Consider the following 24133-nt stretch of genomic DNA (forward strand, 5'->3'; position numbering starts at 1 on the left):
TCCTGTACTGTATTACATTCAAGGGCCTAACTACCATAGGTGCAGCTGCTATGGGGCCCATAGCTGAGAGGGTTATCATGTGCTGCATACATTATTCAGCATTAGGTGATGAATAGGGGCCCTTACAAACTTTTGCTATGGGGCCCACATGTATCTAGTTGATTTACATTCCTTCTATATGTTAAGCACCTTGAGTCCTATGCATCACACATCCCCCCAGCCCCCCGCCCCCCCCGCCTTCCACCTTGTGTACGTACTGCCTGCGCTGCTCAGTGGCTGAACTAAGCCCTGCTCCAAGACATCAAATTCGGGATGCTGGCAGCAAATTAATATGCGGCTCCGGGTGGTGAGTCAATCAGCTTGCGTACTGGTAGCCGCTCTGATTGGCTAGCGGCATGCTAGTTCTGATTGGCTCACCACCCAGTGCCGCATATTAATTGGCTGCCAGCATCCTGATGTGACAAAGCCAGCACAGCGGAGGGGGGTGTGGTGAGGAAAATGAGTACCCCGGCCCTTCTCTCGCTCTCTCCCAGAGAGGCTGGGCCTGGGACAGCTGTACCCAAAGCACCCCCCTAATGGCGGCCCCGGAAACAGCGCTATATAAATACAATTATTATTTCCAGTAATCTCAGCTTGTTCCTGCTTCCAGTCACCGCTGATGACAGGAATGCTTTTATTTTGTTTCATTCATTGACACCTTTAGGCCAGCCATTGCTAGAGGACCCACAATTCTCAAAAGTACACTCACCTACAGTTCCTACTGATCACATCTAATTCCAAATTCCATGAGTAAAAGCTGCATCAAGCCTCTGGCTTCTTCCACACTACAGTCCTACGCACCTACCTAAGCCAACCAAACTACTGCACTGCCTGTGGCGGGGTCACAATCTAGTACACAGAAATGTTAGTAGCTACCATGGGGGATTGGGTATTTAAAGAGACAATCTAAAAATATGTCCCTATACACACCCACATTGCATCCCTGCATCACCCCCCCCCCCCCCCACCCCCACACACACACACACACACACACGTACACCAGCATGCCACCCTCTCCCCTCTAACCCACCGTCACCACCAGTTTGTCACCCTCTCCCAGCTGCAGACAGCCCCATAGGTGCATGGGCCCAGCAGGAGACGTCACCAGAGCCTCTATTGCCAACTGGCCGTTAGGTGTCAATTCCTTAGGGTCCTACAAAACAGTAGAAAGGTGCAGTATAACGGGTGCACACTGTCTTTCCTAAACATCCATTTTATTTCATTTATACCCGTTCAATGAGAGATAGCTAAAACATAACAGACTGATGGTGAGAATGAAAGAGAAGATCTTGAGATTTGCAGACGCAGAGTTTTCCATCTCCCACAATAAATACAGACCAAATAATGTGTGACCGTTTACAGTAGGTTTGGTCTAGCATATTACAATATAGAAGTCAGTTTCTGTCTCTCTCATGGAATCCTATATACTAAAAGGCTAAAACGCTGCTCCTCACCTCTATGGGAGCAACTGAAGCCGTTCCATTCAGCCGCTCGCGGCTCCAGCACAGCCATTACTGTTATGTTGTATGAGACTTACTTCCTAGCAATTCTTTAGGATCCCCGAAGGGTGAGACCAGACGGACTTATTTGCGGAGGCAGGAGAAATCATTCCATGTTCGGCAACCAACAAATAATTTCTCCTGCTAGCGGCTGCGTGCGAGGGAATGTGTTCTCCTAGACATACCCTCGCATGTTACCGGGAGCATTCGGATCGGCGGCAGGTAGAGGTTAAGCCAATCGCTAAGCAGCCACTAAAATGTAGATATTTGTAGTTTTGTCAGAGGGTAAATTCTTGATGTAGCAGTGCCCTCTACTGTTATACACTGGAATTGCCATCTCTGTTCTATGACATACTGTACTTAGGAGTAAATTTATTAAAGCTTTTAAAAATACAGAGGTATTGTAGCTCATAGCGACCAATCAAATCCTGTCTATCATTTTTTTATGATGCAATAATGAAAATATCGAAAGCATCTTATTGGTTGCTCTAGTAAATGTACCCCTTACAGTGGCACGCTGGGTGTCAGTCTTCCTGCTGTACCTACGATCACAGCTGCACCCTGGGATGTACAATGTCCGACTGACTCTGTATCAGCGACACTATTACCTGATTCTGACCTTCCTCAACTCTACACAATGTCATAGTCAGCCAATAGGAGAAGTGGGACTGTGCATCAGCATAACAATGACACCAGGCATACCGAATAGGAGAAGTGGGACTGTGCATCCAGCATAACAATAACACCCGGCATACCGAATAGGAGAAGTGGGACTGTGCATCAGTATAACAATGACACCAGGCATACGGAATAGGAGAAGTGGGACTGTGCATCAGCATAACAATGACACCAGGCATACGGAATAGGAGAAGTGGGACTGTGCATCAGTATAACAATGACACCAGGCATACCGAACAGGAGAAGTGGGACTGTGCATCCAGCATAACAATAACACCAGGCATACCGAATAGGAGAAGTGGGACTGTGCATCAGTATAACAATGACACCAGGCATACCGAATAGGAGAAGTGGGACTGTGCATCAGTATAACAATAACACCAGGCATACCGAATAGGAGAAGTGGGACTGTGCATCAGTATAACAATGACACCAGGCATACCGAACAGGAGAAGTGGGACTGTGCATCCAGCATAACAATAACACCAGGCATACCGAATAGGAGAAGTGGGACTGTGCATCAGTATAACAATGACACCAGGCATACCGAATAGGAGAAGTGGGACTGTGCATCAGTATAACAATGACACCAGGCATACCGAATAGGAGAAGTGGGGCTGTGCATCAGTATAACAATGACACCAGGCATACCGAATAGGAGAAGTGGGACTGTGCATCCAGCATAACAATGACAACAGGCATACCGAATAGGAGAAGTGGGACTGTGCATCAGTATAACAATGACACCAGGCATACCGAACAGGAGAAGTGGGACTGTGCATCCAGCATAACAATAACACCAGGCATACCGAATAGGAGAAGTGGGACTGTGCATCAGTATAACAATGACACCAGGCATACCGAATAGGAGAAGTGGGACTGTGCATCAGTATAACAATGACACCAGGCATACCGAATAGGAGAAGTGGGGCTGTGCATCAGTATAACAATGACACCAGGCATACCGAATAGGAGAAGTGGGACTGTGCATCCAGCATAACAATGACAACAGGCATACGGAATAGGAGAAGTGGGACTGTGCATCAGTATAACAATAACACCCGGCATACCGAATAGGAGAAGTGGGACTGTGCATCAGTATAACAATGACACCAGGCATACCGAATAGGAGAAGTGGGACTGTGCATCCAGCATAACAATGACCCCAGGCATACCGAATAGGAGAAGTGGGACTGTGCATCCAGCATAACAATGACACCCGGCATACCGAATAGGAGAAGTGGGACTGTGCATCCTGCATAACAATGACACCCGGCATACCGAATAGGAGAAGTGGGACTGTGCATCAGTATAACAATGACACCCGGCATACCGAATAGGAGAAGTAGGACTGTGCATCCAGCATAACAATGACACCAGGCATACCGAATAGGAGAAGTGGGACTGTGCATCCAGCATAACAATGACACCAGGCATACCGAATAGGAGAAGTGGGACTGTGCATCAGTATAACAATGACACCAGGCATACCGAATAGGAGAAGTGGGACTGTGCATCAGTATAACAATGACACCAGGCATACCGAATAGGAGAAGTGGGACTGTGCATCAGTATAACAATGACACCAGGCATACCGAATAGGAGAAGTGGGACTGTGCATCAGTATAACAATGACACCAGGCATACCGAATAGGAGAAGTGGGACTGTGCATCAGTATAACAATGACACCAGGCATACCGAATAGGAGAAGTGGGGCTGTGCATCAGTATAACAATGACACCAGGCATACCGAATAGGAGAAGTGGGACTGTGCATCCAGCATAACAATGACAACAGGCATACGGAATAGGAGAAGTGGGACTGTGCATCAGTATAACAATAACACCCGGCATACCGAATAGGAGAAGTGGGACTGTGCATCAGTATAACAATGACACCAGGCATACCGAATAGGAGAAGTGGGACTGTGCGTCAGTATAACAATGACACCCGGCATACCGAATAGGAGAAGTGGGACTGTGCGTCAGTATAACAATGACACCAGGCATACCGAATAGGAGAAGTGGGACTGTGCATCAGCATAACAATGACACCAGGCATACGGAATAGGAGAAGTGGGACTGTGCATCAGTATAACAATGACACCAGGCATACCGAATAGGAGAAGTGGGACTGTGCATCCAGCATAACAATGATACCAGGCATACCGAATAGGAGAAGTGGGACTGTGCATCAGTATAACAATGACACCAGGCATACCGAATAGGAGAAGTGGGACTGTGCATCCAGCATAACAATGACAACAGGCATACCGAATAGGAGAAGTGGGACTGTGCATCCAGCATAACAATGACAACAGGCATACCGAATAGGAGAAGTGGGACTGTGCGTCAGTATAACAATGACACCAGGCATACCGAATAGGAGAAGTGGGACTGTGCGTCAGTATAACAATGACACCAGGCATACCGAATAGGAGAAGTGGGACTGTGCATCCAGCATAACAATGACACCAGGCATACCGAATAGGAGAAGTGGGACTGTGCATCTAGCATAACAATGACACCAGGCATACCGAATAGGAGAAGTGGGACTGTGCATCAGTATAACAATGACACCCGGCATACCGAATAGGAGAAGTGGGGCTGTGCGTCAGTATAACAATGACACCCGGCATACCGAATAGGAGAAGTGGGACTGTGCATCCAGCATAACAATGACACCAGGCATACCGAATAGGAGAAGTGGGACTGTGCATCCAGCATAACAATGACACCAGGCATACCGAATAGGAGAAGTGGGACTGTGCATCAGTATAACAATGACACCAGGCATACCGAATAGGAGAAGTGGGGCTGTGCATCAGTATAACAATGACACCAGGCATACCGAATAGGAGAAGTGGGACTGTGCATCCAGCATAACAATGACACCAGGCATACCGAATAGGAGAAGTGGGACTGTGCGTCCTGCATTAACAATGACACCAGGCATACTGAATAGGAGAAGTGGGACTTTGCATCAGTATAACAATGACACCCGGCATACCGAATAGGAGAAGTGGGACTGTGCATCCAGCATAACAATGCCCCCACAATGCTGCCGTGTACGTGCTGTCTGCTGACTACACGTGTGATGTGATGGGTTATGGTATATCGGACCCCTCCCATCACTCTGTGCCTCCACAATGCTGCCATGTATGTGCTGTCTGCTGACTACACGTGTGATGTGATGGGTTATATCAGACTTCTCCCATCACTCTGTGCCTCCACAATGCTGCCATGTATGTGCTCTCTGCTGACTACACGTGTGATGTGATGGGTTATGGTATATCGGACCCCTCCCATCACTCTGTGCCTCCACAATGCTGCCATGTATGTGCTGTCTGCTGACTACACGTGTGATGTGATGGGTTATGGTATATCAGACTTCTCCCATCACTCTGTGCCTCCACAATGCTGCCATGTATGTGCTGTCTGCTGACTACACGTGTGATGTGATGGGTTATGGTATATCAGACTCCTCCCATCACTCTATGCCTCCACAATGCTGCCATGTATGTGCTGTCTGCTGACTACACGTGTGATATGATGGGTTATGGTATATCAGACTCCTCCCATCGCTCTGTGCCCCCACAATGCTGCCATGTATGTGCTGTCTGCTGACTACACGTGTGATGTGATGGGTTATGGTATATCAGTCTCCTCCCATCACTCTGTGCCTCCACAATGCTGCCACGTATGTGCTGTCTGCTGACTACACGTGTGATGTGATGGGTTATGGTATATCAGACTCCTCCCATCACTCTGTGCCCCCACAATGCTGCCATGTATGTGCTGTCTGCTGACTACACGTGTGATGCAATGGGTTATGGTATATCAGACTCCTCCCATCACTCTGTACCTCCACAATGCTGCCATGTATGTGCTGTCTGCTGACTACACCTGTGATGTGATGGGTTATGGTATATTAGACTCCTCCCATCACTCTGTGCCTCCACAATGCTGCCATGTATGTGCTGTCTGCTGACTACACGTGTGACAGTCACAGACACAGATCACCTGCTTATTGGGTGCACACACCCGCTGATGGGTCTGCAATATAATAACAGTTTGCTCGAATGGAAAATATATTATTGAGCATAGTTCTACATAGATCATTGCTGCTAATTGTAATGTAACAGGCTGATCACTATATAACACAGCTAATTGTAATGTAACACGCTGATCACTATATAACACAGCTAATTGTAATGTAACACGCCGATCACTATATAACACAGCTAATTGTAATGTAACCCGCTGATCACTATATAACACAGCTAATTGTAATGTAACCCGCTGATCACTATATAACAGAGCTAATTGTAATGTAACAGGCCGATCACTATATAACACAGCTAATTGTAATGTAACAGGCTGATCACTATATAACACAGCTAATTGTAATGTAACCCGCTGATCACTATATAACAGAGCTAATTGTAATGTAACAGGCCGATCACTATATAACACGGCTAATTGTAATGTAACAGGCTGATCACTATATAACACAGCTAATTGTAATGTAACAGGCTGATCACTATATAACACAGCTAATTGTAATGTAACAGGCCGATCACTATATGACACAGCTAATTGTAATGTAACAGGCTGATCACTATATAACACCGCTAATTGTAATGTAACCCGCCGATCACTATATAACACAGCTAATTGTAATGTAACAGGCTGATCACTATATAACACAGGTAATTGTAATGTAACCCGCTGATCACTATATAACACAGCTAATTGTAATGTAACCCGCTGATCACTATATAACACAGCTAATTGTAATGTAACCCGCTGATCACTATATAACACAGCTAATTGTAATGTAACCCGCTGATCACTATATAACACAGCTAATTGTAATGTAACACGCTGATCACTATATAACACAGCTAATTGTAATGTAACACGCCGATCACTATATAACACAGCTAATTGTAATGTAACACACTGATCACTATATAACACAGCTAATTGTAATGTAACACGCTGATCACTATATAACACAGCTAATTGTAATGTAACACGCCGATCACTATATAACACAGCTAATTGTAATGTAACACGCCGATCACTATATAACACAGCTAATTGTAATGTAACAGGCCGATCACTATATAACACAGCTAATTGTAATGTAACAGGCCGATCACTATATAACACAGCTAATTGTAATGTAACAGGCCGATCACTATATAACACAGCTAATTGTAATGTAACAGGCTGATCACTATATGACACAGCTAATTGTAATGTAACACGCTGATCACTATATAACACAGCTAATTGTAATGTAACAGGCTGATCACTATATGACACAGCTAATTGTAATGTAACACGCTGATCACTATATAACACAGCTAATTGTAATGTAACACGCTGATCACTATATAACACAGCTAATTGTAATGTAACAGGCCGATCACTATATAACACAGCTAATTGTAATGTAACAGGCTGATCACTATATGACACAGCTAATTGTAATGTAACAGGCTGATCACTATATAACACAGCTAATTGTAATGTAACAGGCTGATCACTATATGACACAGCTAATTGTAATGTAACACGCTGATCACTATATAACACAGCTAATTGTAATGTAACACGCTGATCACTATATAACACAGCTAATTGTAATGTAACAGGCCGATCACTATATGACACAGCTAATTGTAATGTAACAGGCCGATCACTATATGACACAGCTAATTGTAATGTAACAGGCCGATCACTATATAACACAGCTAATTGTAATGTAACAGGCCGATCACTATATAACACAGCTAATTGTAATGTAACAGGCCGATCACTATATAACACAGCTAATTGTAATGTAACAGGCCGATCACTATATAACACAGCTAATTGTAATGTAACAGGCTGATCACTATATAACACAGCTAATTGTAATGTAACACGCTGATCACTATATAACACAGCTAATTGTAATGTAACACGCTGATCACTATATAACACAGCTAATTGTAATGTAACACGCTGATCACTATATAACACAGTTATAGGGTTTTTTAAAAAGTTGTCAATTTTTTTTTTTTTTTATATTCCTGGGCAGAAGAGAGCGGTCACTAATCTGGAGAGGGGACAGACAGCCACCTAAATTGAGACATCACTGAGCAGTCTCTGGGGCCCATTTACTAAAAGCACATTTTAAGTTCCCCCGCATGTATAATGGAGGGACCACAGCAGGAATCACCAATACCTAGGTCTGCATGGACATACATCTTACAGATAGCCTCGCTAATTGCAACGCAACCCTGGACATTAGTTTCCGCCCAGATCACATTTCATATGCAATCTTATGATCAGGCAGAAATAACTCATAAAGATCTACAGTGTAAAATAAACTATTATCAAGTCAGAACCTCCAACACGACCAGACATACCATGCTCTGCTTCTGGGCTTCCCATGTAATGCATGATAGCTGACAACTCCCTCATCAATAACTAGACCAGCACAGGTGGCGGCAATCATACATTCAGGGGGAAGGTCAGAAGCAGAGTGTTTTGTACCTAATGGAAGGAATCATGACATGTTGGAGGGTCTGATGCAGGGTGCTACCACCTGTCTGGCCACACTGGGGCGCTGGAATCACCCTTGTGTCAGAGCCACCTAGTCTGTAATACAAGATGATAACTGCGAGTCAAGCTTGCTGCATTGCCAGGCTACAGTGTACACTGTCCCACCTTCCCTCTGGGTGTTCCTGAAGGCGCAGAGAAGGGTAACTTGCACTGATGCTGTAGTCTGACATATTACCCCTGCTAGGGAAGGTGCTATACGTCATTAATGTTATTACAAGCAATTTGTGGTACAAGAAGAGAACAAATCTGCAGCGCTGGCACATTTTTTCTTTTCTTGATCCTAGGGGAGTGACTACCCCATGCCAGCGGGTGTGGATCAGTTGGTCACCAGCAAGTTGGTCGACACCATTAGGTCGACATGCATTTAGGTCAACATGAGGTAAGGTCAACATGAGGTAAGGTCAACATGCCGAAAGGTAGACATGACTTTAGGCCGACAGGTTCATTAGGTTGATATGTGTAAGGTCGACATTGAAAAAGTCTGCATTTTTTTTTCTTTACCAGAATGTCAACACAGTCAACACAAACACAGAAATGTAGCACCAGCCGCTGCGCTCGGCACACTATTCTCCCACCACGCCCTAGTGGACGGTAGGGCATGACATACTGAAATACCGCCTGTCGGCACTTGCCATGTCGACTTGGCGACCAAAACGTAGCACTGCGCCTCCTCGCTCGGCTCGCTGCGCTCGGCACACTATTTTATTCTCCCACCATGCTGTAGTGGATAGTAGGGCATGACATACTGAAATGCCGCCTGTCGGCACTTGCCATGTCGACTTGGCGACCAAAACGTAGCACTGCGCCTCCTCGCTCGGCTCGCTGCGCTCGGCACACTATTCTCCCACCACGCCCTAGTGGACGGTAGGGCATGACATACTGAAATACCGCCTGTCGGCACATGCCATGTCGACTTGGCGACCAAAACGTAGCACTGTGCCTCCTCGCTCGGCTCGCTGCGCTCGGCACACTATTCTCCCACCACGCCCTAGTGGATAGTAGGGCATGAAATAATGAAATGCCGCCTGTCAGAACATTTTGCCTAAAAAGAACAGTAAAAAAAACCATGTCGACCTGATGCTTGTCTACCATCATGCTGGTGACCCAATGACCATATCCCGTGGCAACACCCACATTTTCTACTTGGCATTAATAGTACAGTCCGGGTCCCCCCACCCCGGCCCAGCTTCCCCTGGGGCTATCACAGCGACAGAGAGACTTCATTGGCCTTGTACAAACACTGACATACTTGGAATAGTGATACGGGTGAAGTGAGCGACCAGGGGCTCGGCTGCATTTACAGACAGACGTCTACTATAGGCTCCATCGTGTTACTGTACACGTAGCAATAGCAGCAGCCTCTGCACTACTCCCACACTGGGACAGGAATCAGGAGAGCTGGGGGGCCCTGACAGAGGGGGGCCTGGGGTACAGCGGCCATGGCTAACCCACCTAGTCTGGCTATGAAGAAGACTGGCTGTGAGAGGTTGGGAAATGTGCACTGATGTCGCGGGTATATACACAGTGCGCCAGATCATACGCATGTTGTGGGTGGAGTTTGCAATTGTGTTTGCTGGCAGTAACTGAGCGGCCCCCCTGCGGATGTGTGCAGATTTCCCTCTCTAAGCGTAATGGGAGTGCCGTGTATGCTGACCCCCGTGCATGCTCGTAGTGAGCGGGCACCGGGTGGGATGTCGGTCACACTGGTGCCATTGCTGCAAGCACTAATAATGACATCTGCGGACGGAGAACCAGTGGGCAGGATGATCTTCCAGATGTGGGCACATGGATACTAGTAGGCAAGCTGCACCCACCATGCGCTGAAGCTGCTGTAGGAGCATTGGTTATGGTGGCAGCCATCACTGGGGCTCGGCAGCAGTAGCTCAGCCCCTGTTTGTGAAGGATGTCTGTAATACAGAGATCACCACAACCCCATCAAACGTGTGTCCTGCCCCTAGGCCCCCCAGGAAGGTTGGCATGATGCAATGACACTGGCCACACCCATACACACATCAATCTCACAGTAAGTGACGCCCCCCCATAGGCACCCTATCGCATCATGATGCCGGCCACGCCCTTTGCTTCCCGAAGCTGGCTGCTGCCCTATGGCCATCTCAGGATAGTCATCGCATGGGTTAGGAAAGGGCTAAAGATAGGAACCACATGGCATACTTGCCTATTCTCCCAGAATGGGAAATATGGGTAACCCTCCGCATGCCAACACCCGCCCCCCCCCCCCATCCACTTTCTCCACTTGCTCGCCGATGAAATAACGTTGATCTGCAGAGGAAATAGTCCGTGTCCATGTAGACTGAGATTTATTCCCAGAATACAACCACCAAATGACGATGACCACCAAATGACGATGACCACCAAATGACGATGACCACCAAATGACGATAACCACCAAATGACGATGACCACCAAATGACGATAACCACCAAATGACGATGACCACCAAATGACGATGACCACCAAATGACGATGGCCACCAAATGATTTCTCTTCCCTTTTGCTGCACGCGAGGGGAAGTATACTCGTATGTCAGGGCTGCGCAGTCTAGCGACCAGGACTGAATCAGGACCTATATCTGGACCTGTAATAAAACGCACGCACACGACCATAATATACTTTTCTTATTCAAAATGTAACACTTGAGCCGGGCACAAATGGATTCTAACACAGCGTCAAAGGATAGACACAGATATATCCTAGGTGACTGCACAGCACCAGCGCGGGAAGCAGAGGCGGGGAGGAAGGATGGCCAGCAAATTCCCCTCCCAAGGACTCTGTGCTGCAATAATCTTCACAGGTATATAGGCATAGGTGACACAGGAGGCTCCTATTTCAGTCAGAAGTCTCCAGCTGCCCTGCTTTGCACTAATCTCCCTGATTATTCAGATTCTGCCAGGCGTGTCACTAAGGAGTTCTTTACAAGGGCAGTGATTTGCTGTATCTGCTCAGGAGTCCCTGCTGATGATTCACACCATCACCTCTTAAGGAAACCCCATACAGGAGGGAGAGAGAGAGAGACAGCAGAACAGTGATCATACAGGGTCTTTATTATCTATGTTGGTGTGCACTCATCCATATTGTGCTGCTGCTAGTGAGTGATTTAGGGTAAGAGTTTTCTTTCTTTACTTAAACACATTTGTGTAATTAGAGTATCTGGTGACAATAATGATTTGGCTAATGCTATATTAAAGCTCATTTCACGCAAAGCCAGATCTAGCAGTATGCGGACATTAGGTCAACAGTGTCTATGTCCACCACTATTGGTCGACAATCAAAATGTTGACGCATGAAAAAGAAATTAAAAACAAATTAAAAAGTTCGACATAAGTTTTTCATGATTATTTTCTTTAAACCGACTTGTTCATAATTTACCATCACAGTAGATGGAGAATATAATAGTGTAGCAATGATCCATCCGACTCAGAAATACGCATACATGTTACTTGTTGTGTGTGTCTGATCTTATAATCGGCCTCCAGGACCCTAAAATACTGCCCACTTTTACTACAGCATATCATACATGTATCACGACTGAGGGGTGTTTTTATTACTGTACATGTATCATGTTTTATGTGTTTAATGCTCTTGTGATGTTGTTTGTAGTTTGATGAAAAGACTGGATTTTAAAAACACCTGAAAAATTCAAAAGGCGAACGCTAAAAATATCGGGTGAAGGCTGGTGCCAATAATGCGCTATGCAGCCCATAGACTACCCCCATTTCAGCTATTATTAAACCATTGCATCTCTAGATAGATTTGAAGGGTGCGGGTGCCATTGACAATGAAGGGAACTTCCATACCTGCTCCTTCCCTCCTTCATACATACGGTGGGGATACTTAATATTTGCAGCTAACCGCAAATATACTATGATAATAGGGACCCTAATAGTTGCCCCAGTTTTTGGAATACATGCACCTTAAGCTTTGGGCCCCTATCACTGCATTGTTTGGTGGTCCCTTCATGCCCCACCCTGACATTGCCTGTTGCCCTGTGTTAATCTGGGAGGCATTGGAGTCATCTGCCGCTGGGCTCCTGTTCCCAAGGGGGCACCTCTCCTCCCTTGTCAGTTTGAATCAGTTCATTGAAAGCCATTCATAGCTCTTCTGTGGCTGACTCCCCCTCCTAGCAGGACAATACAGGTCACACCATCTTAATTCTAAACATACACCCGGTGTTGGAACCCATAACCTGTTCCCATAGAAGAAGACACCTTACTGACGGAGCTATTAGGGGGGGGCAATATTTATCTTGCCTCAGGGAAACTGGGATGAACTTACGCCATTGGTCACACGGCAGCGTGGGGAAGGTCACGGTACTGGCCAGGTTACTTTACCTATAACCTAATTCTGCAATGTGCACAAGAACGCACAAGTTCAGCAATACGCCAGTTTTGGTACCCCTGAGTCTAACTGCACACAGCCTCTGTACCTAACACCCCCCTCCTCTTCCTCCAGTTACTCATCTCAGTTCCATTGCTGAGAGGAATGCAGCGATTGGGGAGGGCGTTGGCCAGTGGCCTATGGGTGCGGCTCTCTCCTCTTAAAGTCTGTTTGTGTGCTTGCTGCTCAGAGACATCTCTCACTTATAGACAGCAGCCGGTGTGTCTCTGCAAACCTCGCTCACCATGGTAAGTATATTATTCCGCTTCTCCTGCACAGCAGCACAAAGGTCTAGGAAACTTTAATAGCAGTGGGGAAGTTTCAGGAAGTAGTGTCTGCGGGGCGGAAGGAGTTAACTACATTGTATTCTCCTGCTTTCCTCTAACGTGGCAGAATCAAAGTGTTTATTGGTGCAGTACGACAAGCGCTGCTGTTCCTGTCCTTGTAGTTGGTAGCACGGGGTGTCGTCAGCCGTCGGCATAGCTGCTTCTCCTGTGGTTACAGTAGGCCTGGGTAGACCCTGGGCCCTTTCATATAATGCGTTATCCTCTGTTAGTGTGCTATAATGATGAGCTACCCGAGTGACCATCCCTGTCTATAACCGTCCTCATAGGCCAATGCTCGCAGTTACTGCTGATAACCCTTTATCTCACAGCTTTGCAGCAGCCTCCAGCAGGCCAGATGATAATTACCTGCCATTACACAGGTGACTCAAAGTAATCTTATCTGCATGTAAGCAGGCTGACCAATAAGCCAGGAGCTGCTCATGTTAGACACTCTTAATTCTCATCCATTCACCCTACTGGGAGGTAAGAGGTTAAAAACCAAATCTTGCAGTTCATGAAGGTTCTTATTCTTACAAATCTGTATCTTAGTGCGTCACATGCTTCCTGTGACTTATACCCTGAGCAATCCAAACCATGCATGGGGGGGGGGGGGGGTGTATCATCCGTCACAAGGGTAAGAACACGCTGCTGGCTGATCTGGTGCCCAGCCCTGCGTCTCCCTGTCTACAGCTTGTACTTCTGTATACCTGTGTTCTAACCATAGTGCAGCGGAAGTGCCTGCCAGGTATCCTGCATAGGAATAAACAATGTGGTGCGGGGGTGGCGGTTATTTCAGTCTCTGTAGAACACTCTTTACTCTGCATTATTTATAAGCGTTCCATCCCATCCCCTCTGATCTACTACACAAAGCTTACTCTGAAGGCTGCACACTTACCACAATTAAGCTGGGTACACACCTAAAGATCAATCTGCCTGCTGGGAACAAAAATCTGGTAATGTGTGTGAGCAAGTGACCGCTGGAAAATGGCCAAAAAGGATTGTCCAGATAAGTTTGATAAAACCGATGTAACCAAGAATGACGATAGTATGTTATACAGTTGTATAGGATCATATGGTTGGTTGCCATTACGCCCACACCTTACCGGATTTCTGTTCCCACCAGACAGATACGGTACAGCAGTGTTTCCCGCCCTCGGGGCAGACTATGGATCACATTTACAATGCAATGCAATGCAATCCTATCGGCAGGATGCGTTATTGCTGATGCGCAGGGACAGGGCTCCGAAAGGCACCGACCTGTGCGATCCGTAGCCCATAGGCTACCGCCATCTCCGAATAGGGTACTAGTGTAATATCTGGGCACCCGATTTTATATATTTATTTTTTGATTGCATGCCTTAACTTAAGGCATGCAATCAGACGCGATGGGACCCGATTTTTTTTTTTTTTTTTTTTTCCCATCAGGTCAGAAAAATCGGTCGCATCGCATGCAACCAAATCGCATGTGATCGGCCCGATTTTTACATTGGATCCAATGTTAAATGCCCCCCAGACCCCATTTTTAATTGTATACCCACCCTTTTCATACCCCCACTATCCACGTTGGCATGGAGTTGATTTTATATATTGAATATAAATGGGCTGCAAATATTGAATGATAAATGTGCCCCCAAAAGCTGGGTACACACACAAAGATTTATCTGTCCAATCTGTCTGGTGGAAACAAATCTGGAAATGTATATAAGCAAACTACCATCAACATTTGCTCCAAAATGCTGAAATCCAGACAAACAATTACTTGTAAACATGTTCTACCGGGGCCTGTGACTGACCGGCGCCTGTGACTGACCGGCGCCTGTGACTGACCGGCGCCTGTGACTGTCCTTGGCTCCCACATTTCCAGATATTCCTCCCCACCAGACAGATTGGACAGATAAATCTGAAGGTGTGTACCCAGCTTAGCAGGCCAAGTAAGGCTATCATTAATCCTTGGACTGTTATTGGTAAATCTACTAAAGCTGCTAAAAAATTAAGATGTGGCTGTTGCCCATAGCACATTTCCAGATATTCCTCCCCACCAGACAGATTGGACAGATAAATCTGAAGGTGTGTACCCAGCTTAGCAGGCCAAGTAAGGCTATCATTAATCCTTGGACTGTTATTGGTAAATCTACTAAAGCTGCTAAAAAATTAAGATGTGGCTGTTGCCCATAGCAACCAATCAGATTGGTCTAGCATTTTCGAAAAATGCAGTGAAGTTATAAAAGAATCTGATTGGTTGCTATGGGCAACATCCCCTCTCCATTTTTAGAAGCATTACTGAGTTTGCCGGTAAGGGAGTTGTATTGGAGATGGGATGTTGTCCAAAACAACCAATCAGATTCTATTTATTTAGCACCTTCTAGAAGATAATAGAATCTGGTTGCTATGGGCAACAACACATCTTGATTAACACTCCCTTACCCCTTAGTGTGCCTTAAGGGCCAAGGTTGGGGTCCCCTGGTATACAGTAATGAGGCAGCTGTACTGTGATGGTTTATGTAGGAAACGTCTGTCCCCCGGCCTGGGCTCCACCTGCCCCGTCTGTCTGTCTCCCGGCCTGGGCTCCACCTGCCCCGTCTGTCTGTCTGTCTGTCCCCCGGCCTGGGCTCCACCTGCCCCGTCTGTCTGTCTGTCTGTCCCCCGGCCTGGGCTCCACCTGCCCCGTCTGTCTGTCTGTCCCCCGGCCTGGGCTCCACCTGCCCCGTCTGTCTGTCTGTCCCCCGGCCTGGGCTCCACCTGCCCCGTCTGTCTGTCTGTCCCCCGGCCTGGGCTCCACCTGCCCCGTCTGTCTGTCTGTCCCCCGGCCTGGGCTCCACCTGCCCCGTCTGTCTGTCTGTCCCCCGGCCTGGGCTCCACCTGCCCCGTCTGTCTGTCTGTCCCCCGGCCTGGGCTCCACCTGCCCCGTCTGTCTGTCTGTCCCCCGGCCTGGGCTCCACCTGCCCCGTCTGTCTGTCTGTCCCCCGGCCTGGGCTCCACCTGCCCCGTCTGTCTGTCTGTCCCCCGGCCTGGGCTCCACCTGCCCCGTCTGTCTGTCTGTCTCCCGGCCTGGGCTCCACCTGCCCCGTCTGTCTGTCTGTCTCCCGGCCTGGGCTCCACCTGCCCCGTCTGTCTGTCTGTCCCCCGGCCTGGGCTCCACCTGCCCCGTCTGTCTGTCTGTCCCCCGGCCTGGGCTCCACCTGCCCCGTCTGTCTGTGCTGCAGAACCTGGCTGCGGTGAGCCTGGGCGTGTGTCTGCGTGTCTGAACATTCCACGATCGCTATGGAAACAAACTGGTTGTGGTGCAAACCTGCCTGTGCTACATGTGTCCAACACAGTTACTGCATTACACCCATTGGCTTCCATGCTCTCCATTCCCCCCCAATATGGGAGATGGTGTGAGATCTGCTTCCTACACCTCCTCAGCATTTGTCACCCCAGGGTGATTGTGGCCACTTGTAAGTGGCCCTGCCGTTGCGATACAGAGACCACGACAGAACCAGAGGACAGTTCTCAGGGTCACGGTACTACGTTCTCTCCCTGGCCTATGGAAGCCATCCCAGTAGACCATATGGTGAAGCATACATGCTAGCCGCCTGCTTTCCATCTTTTGGGTTCTTAAAGATCCTTTCAGTGGGTGGGGCTACAAATGGCGGCCCACATGCACTTCTGCCTCACTGCACTAATGTCACGCACTTGATTCCAACCAGGGCCCTATCATCTGTGTGCGTGGTGTCCCCCATGTATGTGCAGCTTTCCTCTCCCGGTCTAAAAAAATGGGTGCCGGACAGGTTCCTGACAGTCGTTTACCCGACGTCGGGATCCCGACTGTCAAAATGCCGACAACCGGGTGCCCGACGGCCACCCGCTATTTTCCCTCGTGGCGAGCGCAGCAAGCCCGCAAGGGTCTTTCTTGTGCTCGCGATGCTGTCTGACTCCGGGCAGTCGGGATCCCGACTGTCTGAGTCCCATACCGCACCCCTAAAAAACGTACCACATAAACTGCACCAAAGGAAAAAGCTGGTTCTCTGTCAAGCATTGGAGACTAGGTATTACTCTAGATCCTTGATGGCTAACCTTGACACTCCAGCTGCTGTTGAACTACACATCCCAGCATGCCCTGCATCAGATTTAGCATGGCCAAATAGCAAAACTGAAGCAGACCATGCTGGGATGTGTAGTTCAACAACAGCTTGGAGTGTCAAGGTTAGCCATCATGGATCTAGATAATCTGTATCACAAAGCCCACGCCTATCGTGGTGACTTCCAGGGACTGACTTTTGTTGGTAACAATTCTACATTCCCTGATCAATATGATGTAAGTGTTCTTATTAGAGGCTGTGGTTCTCTGACCGTGCCAGCGAGGGCTGGGACTTCATGCGAGTGGCATGTCCCAAGCTCGGGGCCCTATAACCTGCATGTTCATTCTTCTTTGTATTGCTTCTAGGCAAATATCAGGCAGTCTCCCCCGACAGAGACAGAACGCTCCATGGAGAAGATTATCACCGTATTCCAGAGATATGCCGGCAAAGAGGGCAGCAAGGGCTCCATGAACTACCGAGAGTTCGAGAACTTCATGAGGACAGAGCTTGGTTCCTTCACCAATGTAAGTGCTTGTGGCCCATTTAGTCATCTATGTTGGCCCTAATGTGTGACCTGTTTGGAGCAGCACATCTGGTATTGCCAATTTCAGTTCCAATCCTCTCGTGACTAGTGGTGTTGGGCAGCCATGGTCATCCCAATGTGTGGCCAGAAGAACATTCCCTCCAGCTGGTAGAAAGCTCTTCATGCCATGGTCACTGTTTCCTCACAATACATCTCTCCTTGCACCCATGAAATGATGTCCTGTCTGTTGTTACCCCCAGAACCAGAAGGACCCGAACATCCTGAAAAAGATGATGCAGTCTGTGGATGGGGCGATTGACGGAAAACAAGATCAGGAGATGTGTTTCCAGGAGTTCTTGAACCTCATCGGTGGAATGATGGTGGCTTGCCATGATGCCTTGTCAAAGTGCCCACCAGGAAAAAAGGTATTTTATTTTATTACGCACCAAACAAGGTCTCGATGCTGGGGCTCTATAGAACACTTCTGTTGTTTTTGGCACAAACAAGCCTGTCGCTGGGCGATAACTGTTTTTGAAGTGAGTCATATCTGTTTCCTAACTCTGATCAGACGTGTTATGAGAAACTGTCCGAAAGTCAACATCCTGCAGCCGAGCAGAAGTAATGTACAGGGACTAATGTTACAGCCGACACCTCCATCTTCCTGACGCTTACTGTTAAATTCTAACACTTACTGTAAAGGTGCAGTAACAGCCTCGCCCGCATATAGCTGTCTGAATAACAGCCCCAGTGTATAGCCCAAAAGGGGAGAGGGATGCAGTCATCATCCATGTGATTGGGTCACCGTATCGGCGCCGGCATCCCGACTACTGCTAGAAGACGTATCAAACCTTGGCGAGCAAAGAAGTGCCAGCCAATCTGCTTCTGGAGCTGATTGGCTGGTTCTTTATCTCTTTCCAGTATTTCAAAGTAAGGTTTAATAAATATACCTCTGGGGGAAGAGGCGTGAAACTTTCTGAAGAGGACAGGAGAAATTGTCCACAGCAACCAATATTATTTGTGCTATTAATTTAAAGAGTGTTGTTTCTATGGGAAACCTGTTCTCCTTAGAAGTTCTGATATGTCTAACCCCCCCCCCATATGAAAGTTGTTCCCTTTTGAGCAGGACATGCGCTAGAATGTGCGTAGCCAGACCGGGAGCGGGGCGTAGAAAGACCAAGTTGTGAAATTTTTCTAGACTTGGTTCACAGCAGCGTGGCACTGAAACGGGGGCTATAGTGTTCAAAGGACACTGAAACTTTGGGGATGATGCTCTACAGACTATGGGCCTCATTCAGCATGGATGGAATCTGCAAATCGAGCGATTATAGAAATGACTGCACATGAGAACCATACGAATTGCGCAATGCACGAGGGGAAGTAGTGACTGAAAACATGCATGGATCGTTAAAGCAATCCACTCGCAGTTTGACAGACAGGAAGCCGGCGTTTCTTATATAGCGCAGCAGATTCCGTTACAGCGTCTTATATAGTGCAGCAGATTCCGTTACAGTGTCTTATATAGCGCAGCAGATTCCGTTACAGCGTCTTATATAGCGCAGCAGGTTCCGTTACAGTGTCTTACATAGCGCAGCAGATTCCGTTACAGTGTCTTATATAGCGCAGCAGCTTCCGTTACAGTGTCTTATATAGCGCAGCAGCTTCCGTTACAGTGTCTTATATAGTGCAGCAGATTCCGTTACAGTGTCTTATATAGCGCAGCAGATTCCGTTACAGTGTCTTATATAGCGCAGCAGATTCCGTTACAGCGTCTTATATAACCCAGCAGATTCCGTTAGTGTCTTACATAGCGCAGCAGATTCCGTTACAGTGTCTTATATAGTGCAGCAGATTCCGTTACAGCGTCTTATATAGCGCAGCAGATTCCGTTACAGCGTCTTATATAGCGCAGCAGATTCCGTTACAGCGTCTTATATAGCGCAGCAGATTCCGTTACAGCGTCTTATATAGCGCAGCAGATTCCGTTAGTTTCTTATATAGCGCAGCAGATTCCGTTACAGTGTCTTATATAGCGCAGCAGATCCCGTTACAGTTTCTTATATAGCGCAGCAGATTCCGTTGCGCTTTACAATAGTAGACAGTGACAGAACAAACTGGGTAACAGACAGACTTGGAGGTAGGAGGGCCCTGCTGCAAGCTTACACTCTATAGGGACATAGGAGGGAAACACAAGGACAGGCACTAGTAATAGCATAGCAGTCCCACCAAGTTACAAGTCCAGAAGGGAAGCTATATAATACATAAGTGCCTCAGAGGGTTATGTGTGCGGTATATAAATATGATAGGCTTGCCTGAAGAGGGGAGTTATCAGGGAACACATGAAAGTTTTGAGGCTAATAGACAGTCTTACTGTGCGTGGAAGGGCATTCCATAGGGTGGGAGCAGCCCGATGAAAGTCCTGTAATAGTGAATGGGAGCTAGTGATCCGTGCAGAAGAGAGACGCAGATCTTGTGCAGAGCGGATGTTTCTCTTCGCAGTCTACTGCGAATCTGCAGGGATCCATGCTGAATTAGGCCCTCTAGTTCCTCATTTAATTGTGTACGAGACCAGGTTGGTGCAGCCTGGATGTCTAATGGCTGTACTCCATTGTCATGCTGCTAAATATCCGATTCTCCCCCCGCAGAACCCACCACCTGCTACTCCCCCCACAGAGATGGAGACAGCCATGGAACGCATTATTCGCATCTTCCAACACTATGCCGGGAAAAAAGGAGACAAGGATCAGATGAACTACACAGAGTTTGAAGCTTTCATGAACACCGAGCTGAGGTCTTTCACATCTGTAAGTGCCCGCTGTGGTGTAAGCCATGCTCTGTATAGAATATAACAGGTGTGTGTACCAGGGGTCCTCAATCCTCACGTGCTGGAAGAGCGAGCCAGGGGATACCAGGATATGAGTGATGTGATGGGGTCTCATTTATCAAGAATTATATTTTCAATGCGATATTAGTGCCCAATGCGATTCTTGTAGCCTCATGTATTCCCGAGTTACTGTAAGGGCATGAGGCCCAATGCTTTGGTGTGTGTGTGTGTGTGTGTGTGTGTGCGCACGCGCAGTCACCAGATAGCCATTGCTGGTGGGGGTTGATAAATCTTTCAGCATTGTGACCCCATAGAAACCTCTACTGTATGGGGAGTTACGGTTGCTGTTGGGAATGAGGGATCGCAGCAGATATAGTAAAGTCCGTGTGTGTGTGTGGGGGGGGGGGGGGAGTTGTTTAAAATCGAGATCCTGTATTCATTAGGAAAAGCTACCAATGTATATTTATGTATTCTAAAATAGAACTAGGTGTGTACCCCTTTATGTAATGGTAGGGTAGTGCAGTCAGTGTTGCGGACACTGGGGGTCTCACCATGCACACCAGGGGATCAAAAAGGGGATGGGGCTGCATACAGTTCCGGGCCTCACAATATCTGATGGGGGCAATGATCCTAGCTTGCCCTGTACAAAATCAAAATGTGCTACATTGTACAGCGGAGATTGGTGCCAGTAAGACTTGTTCCTGGTGCCCCATCCCACTTAGATAGCCCCACCAAGGTTCTCCCGGAGGCTACTTTCCTAAGACTGCAAGTATCGTGCAGGGGAGAGAAGGTGACATCTTGGCAGCATAATGGTCAGTAATGCCTTGTGCCTGTGCTGGAATTACAGAACATGTACACATCAACCTTGTGGACGATATAGGTGGCTGGCGTACATGACTGCGTATCTGCGTACTGTAGTACATGACTTGTTTAGTAGTATGTCACGGTCAATTGGTGTGAAAAGTTTTATTGTTCCTCAGTGAGAAAAACAAAATAGCAATCTAGCAAATATGATACCTTTTAATGGCTAACAAAAATAAATGTTGTTAAAATGCAAGCTTTCGAGACTACTTAGGTCTCTTCCTCAGGCATGGTATAACAAGGTGTGTGAAGAAACACATATATATACACAGCAGAGTAGGAACAAGATGTGATAGATGGACATTCTTAAGATCAAAACAAAATAACAGAAGCTCATTCTGTTATTTTGTTTTTGATCTTAAGAATGTCCATCTATCACATCTTGTTCCTACTCTGCTGTGTATATATATGTGGTTCTTCACACACCTTGTTATACCATGCCTGAGGAAGAGACCTAAGTAGTCTCGAAAGCTTGCATTTTAACAACATTTATTTTTGTTAGCCATTAAAAGGTATCATATTTGCTAGATTGCTATTTTGTTTTTCTCACTGAGGAACAATAAAACTTTTCTTATCAACTGGCTAACACGGTACCAAACTTTTTTCTTTTGGTCAATTGGTGTGAGATGGAAAGTACCTATATAGGACCAAAGACATTCAGTGCATAACGGATAAGGGTGCGTAAGGGAAATGCTTCCCCTCTGGTGGTGGTTATGGAAGCTGGGACTCTGTGATCTCCGGAGTCCTGTTAAGTGAATTAAGGGTTAAATACTATTATCACACAGCCCCTAATATCCTGTTCTCCTCCTTATTGTCCCCTTTCCTTCCCTGTCAGAATCAGAAAGACCCGAACATCGTGCGCAGGCTGATGGAGTCCGTGGATGGTGCAGTCGATGGCAAATGTGATAAGCAGCTGAACTTTCAGGAGTTCATGAACCTGCTCGGTGGGATGATGACTGCTTGTCACGAAGCTCTGATGAGCCGTCCGAAGTAGGCAGAGACCCTGGGCGCCCGGCCTGGACCTTGCAGACATTCCTCAGATTTCAGCTGTGAATTGTGACCACTTTTGCTGTTTTGTTGTAATAAAATGAAAAGGACCAAAACCCCTTTGTGTTTATCCTGGTGGTTGTGTAAGATTGTAGGGAATGAAGCCATAGACTCAGTGACTCGGTGAAAGCGCAGTATCCTGTGTGCGTGGTTGTCCTCCGGCCCTGAATGGAAGAGCTGCATTTACAGGGTCTTCCGATAGTCTTAGCCGTTGCTGCTAAATCTCTCCACCAATAATCTGCTGCAGAATGAGAGCTGCTGAGCTCTGACCACCCCTTCTTGGCCCGGAAAGCGGCTTCCTGTACCAGCTTATGGCTAAACATTAAGGTTTAAGTCCAATTACAAAGTTTTACGCTCCAGGGTTCTCATTCAGAGCCATAGGGTTCTACTAAATTGTCACTTAGGCCCTTATTCAGATCTGATCGCAGTACAATTTTGTTCTCAAAATGGGCAAAACCAGGTGCACTGCAGGTGGGGCAGATGTAAAATGTATAGAGAGAGTAAGATTTGTGTGAGTTATTTTGTTTCTGTGCAGGGTAAATACTGGCTGCATTATTTTTACACTGCAATTTAGATTTCAATTTTCACACACCTCACCCAAACTTAACTCTCTCTGCACATGTTACATTTGCCCCACCTGCAGTGCACATGGTTTTGCCCACTTAGAGAACATCAGATCTGAATAAGGGCCTTAGTGTCCAATAACTCAAGTTCTAACTAGAAAGAATCATTTTAAGTACAGGGCTGTGGAAGCGCAGCGAGCCACCGAGCCCTGCGAGGGGACACTAATTACTTTACATGTATACTGCGTCACTGTGCTCGCCACACTTCGGGCTCGTATTCCGCGTCCGCTCGCCACGCTTCGGGCCCGCCACACTATCTAAAAATCAACTCCATGCCGACGTGGATAGTGGGAATATGAAAATATGGAGGACGAGTACCACTGCGCTCGCCACAATTCGGGTTGGCGTTGATAGTCGGGATGTCGTTGACAATGGGGGTGCATTTAACATTGTAAGCACCCATCTGATGAGTGCTTGTAGAATTAAAATTCGCATCACGTGCCATTTGATGGCATGCAATATTTTATTGTACACGCACTCCTGTTAATGTAATGGGAATATCGCATCACATCGCACACCACTAAATACGGTAAGCGATGAGCGCAGTGCTAGGAAACAATTACCGTTATTTGTCGTATTCAAAGCGCTTATACTCTTACATGTTTTATCTACAACATAACTGTCAGTTGAGTATTAGTC

The 24133-nt window shown here is 47.0% G+C and overlaps 2 protein-coding genes across 36 annotated transcripts in view; one reads left to right on the forward strand and one right to left on the reverse strand.

The window, feature by feature from the left end:
• The window catches only part of LOC146049607 (immunoglobulin superfamily member 11-like), a 571199-nt gene that overhangs the window by 297149 nt on the left and 249917 nt on the right, over window positions 1–24133 (reverse strand). The gene's annotated exons all lie outside the window — the stretch shown is intronic.
• On the forward strand, window positions 13324–22927 carry LOC146049615 (uncharacterized). The gene is made up of 5 exons (XM_083166173.1): window positions 13324–13480; window positions 17985–18143; window positions 18403–18567; window positions 20785–20943; window positions 22660–22927. The coding sequence occupies exons 1-5, from the start codon at window positions 13478–13480 to the stop codon at window positions 22816–22818; spliced, it is 645 nt and encodes a 214-aa protein (XP_083022299.1). The 5' UTR covers window positions 13324–13477; the 3' UTR covers window positions 22819–22927.

This window comes from Crinia signifera, chromosome 12 (assembly GCF_055691185.1).
Source record: "Crinia signifera chromosome 12, ASM5569118v1, whole genome shotgun sequence".
In the NCBI taxonomy this organism is placed as follows: domain Eukaryota; kingdom Metazoa; phylum Chordata; class Amphibia; order Anura; family Myobatrachidae; genus Crinia; species Crinia signifera.

Coding starts and splice junctions, on each gene's coding strand:
- LOC146049615 (XM_083166173.1), top strand. Junction 18,144..18,402: donor AGCTTGGTTCCTTCACCAAT/GTAAGTGCTTGT, acceptor TGTTACCCCCAG/AACCAGAAGGACCCGAACAT. Junction 20,944..22,659: donor AGCTGAGGTCTTTCACATCT/GTAAGTGCCCGC, acceptor CTTCCCTGTCAG/AATCAGAAAGACCCGAACAT.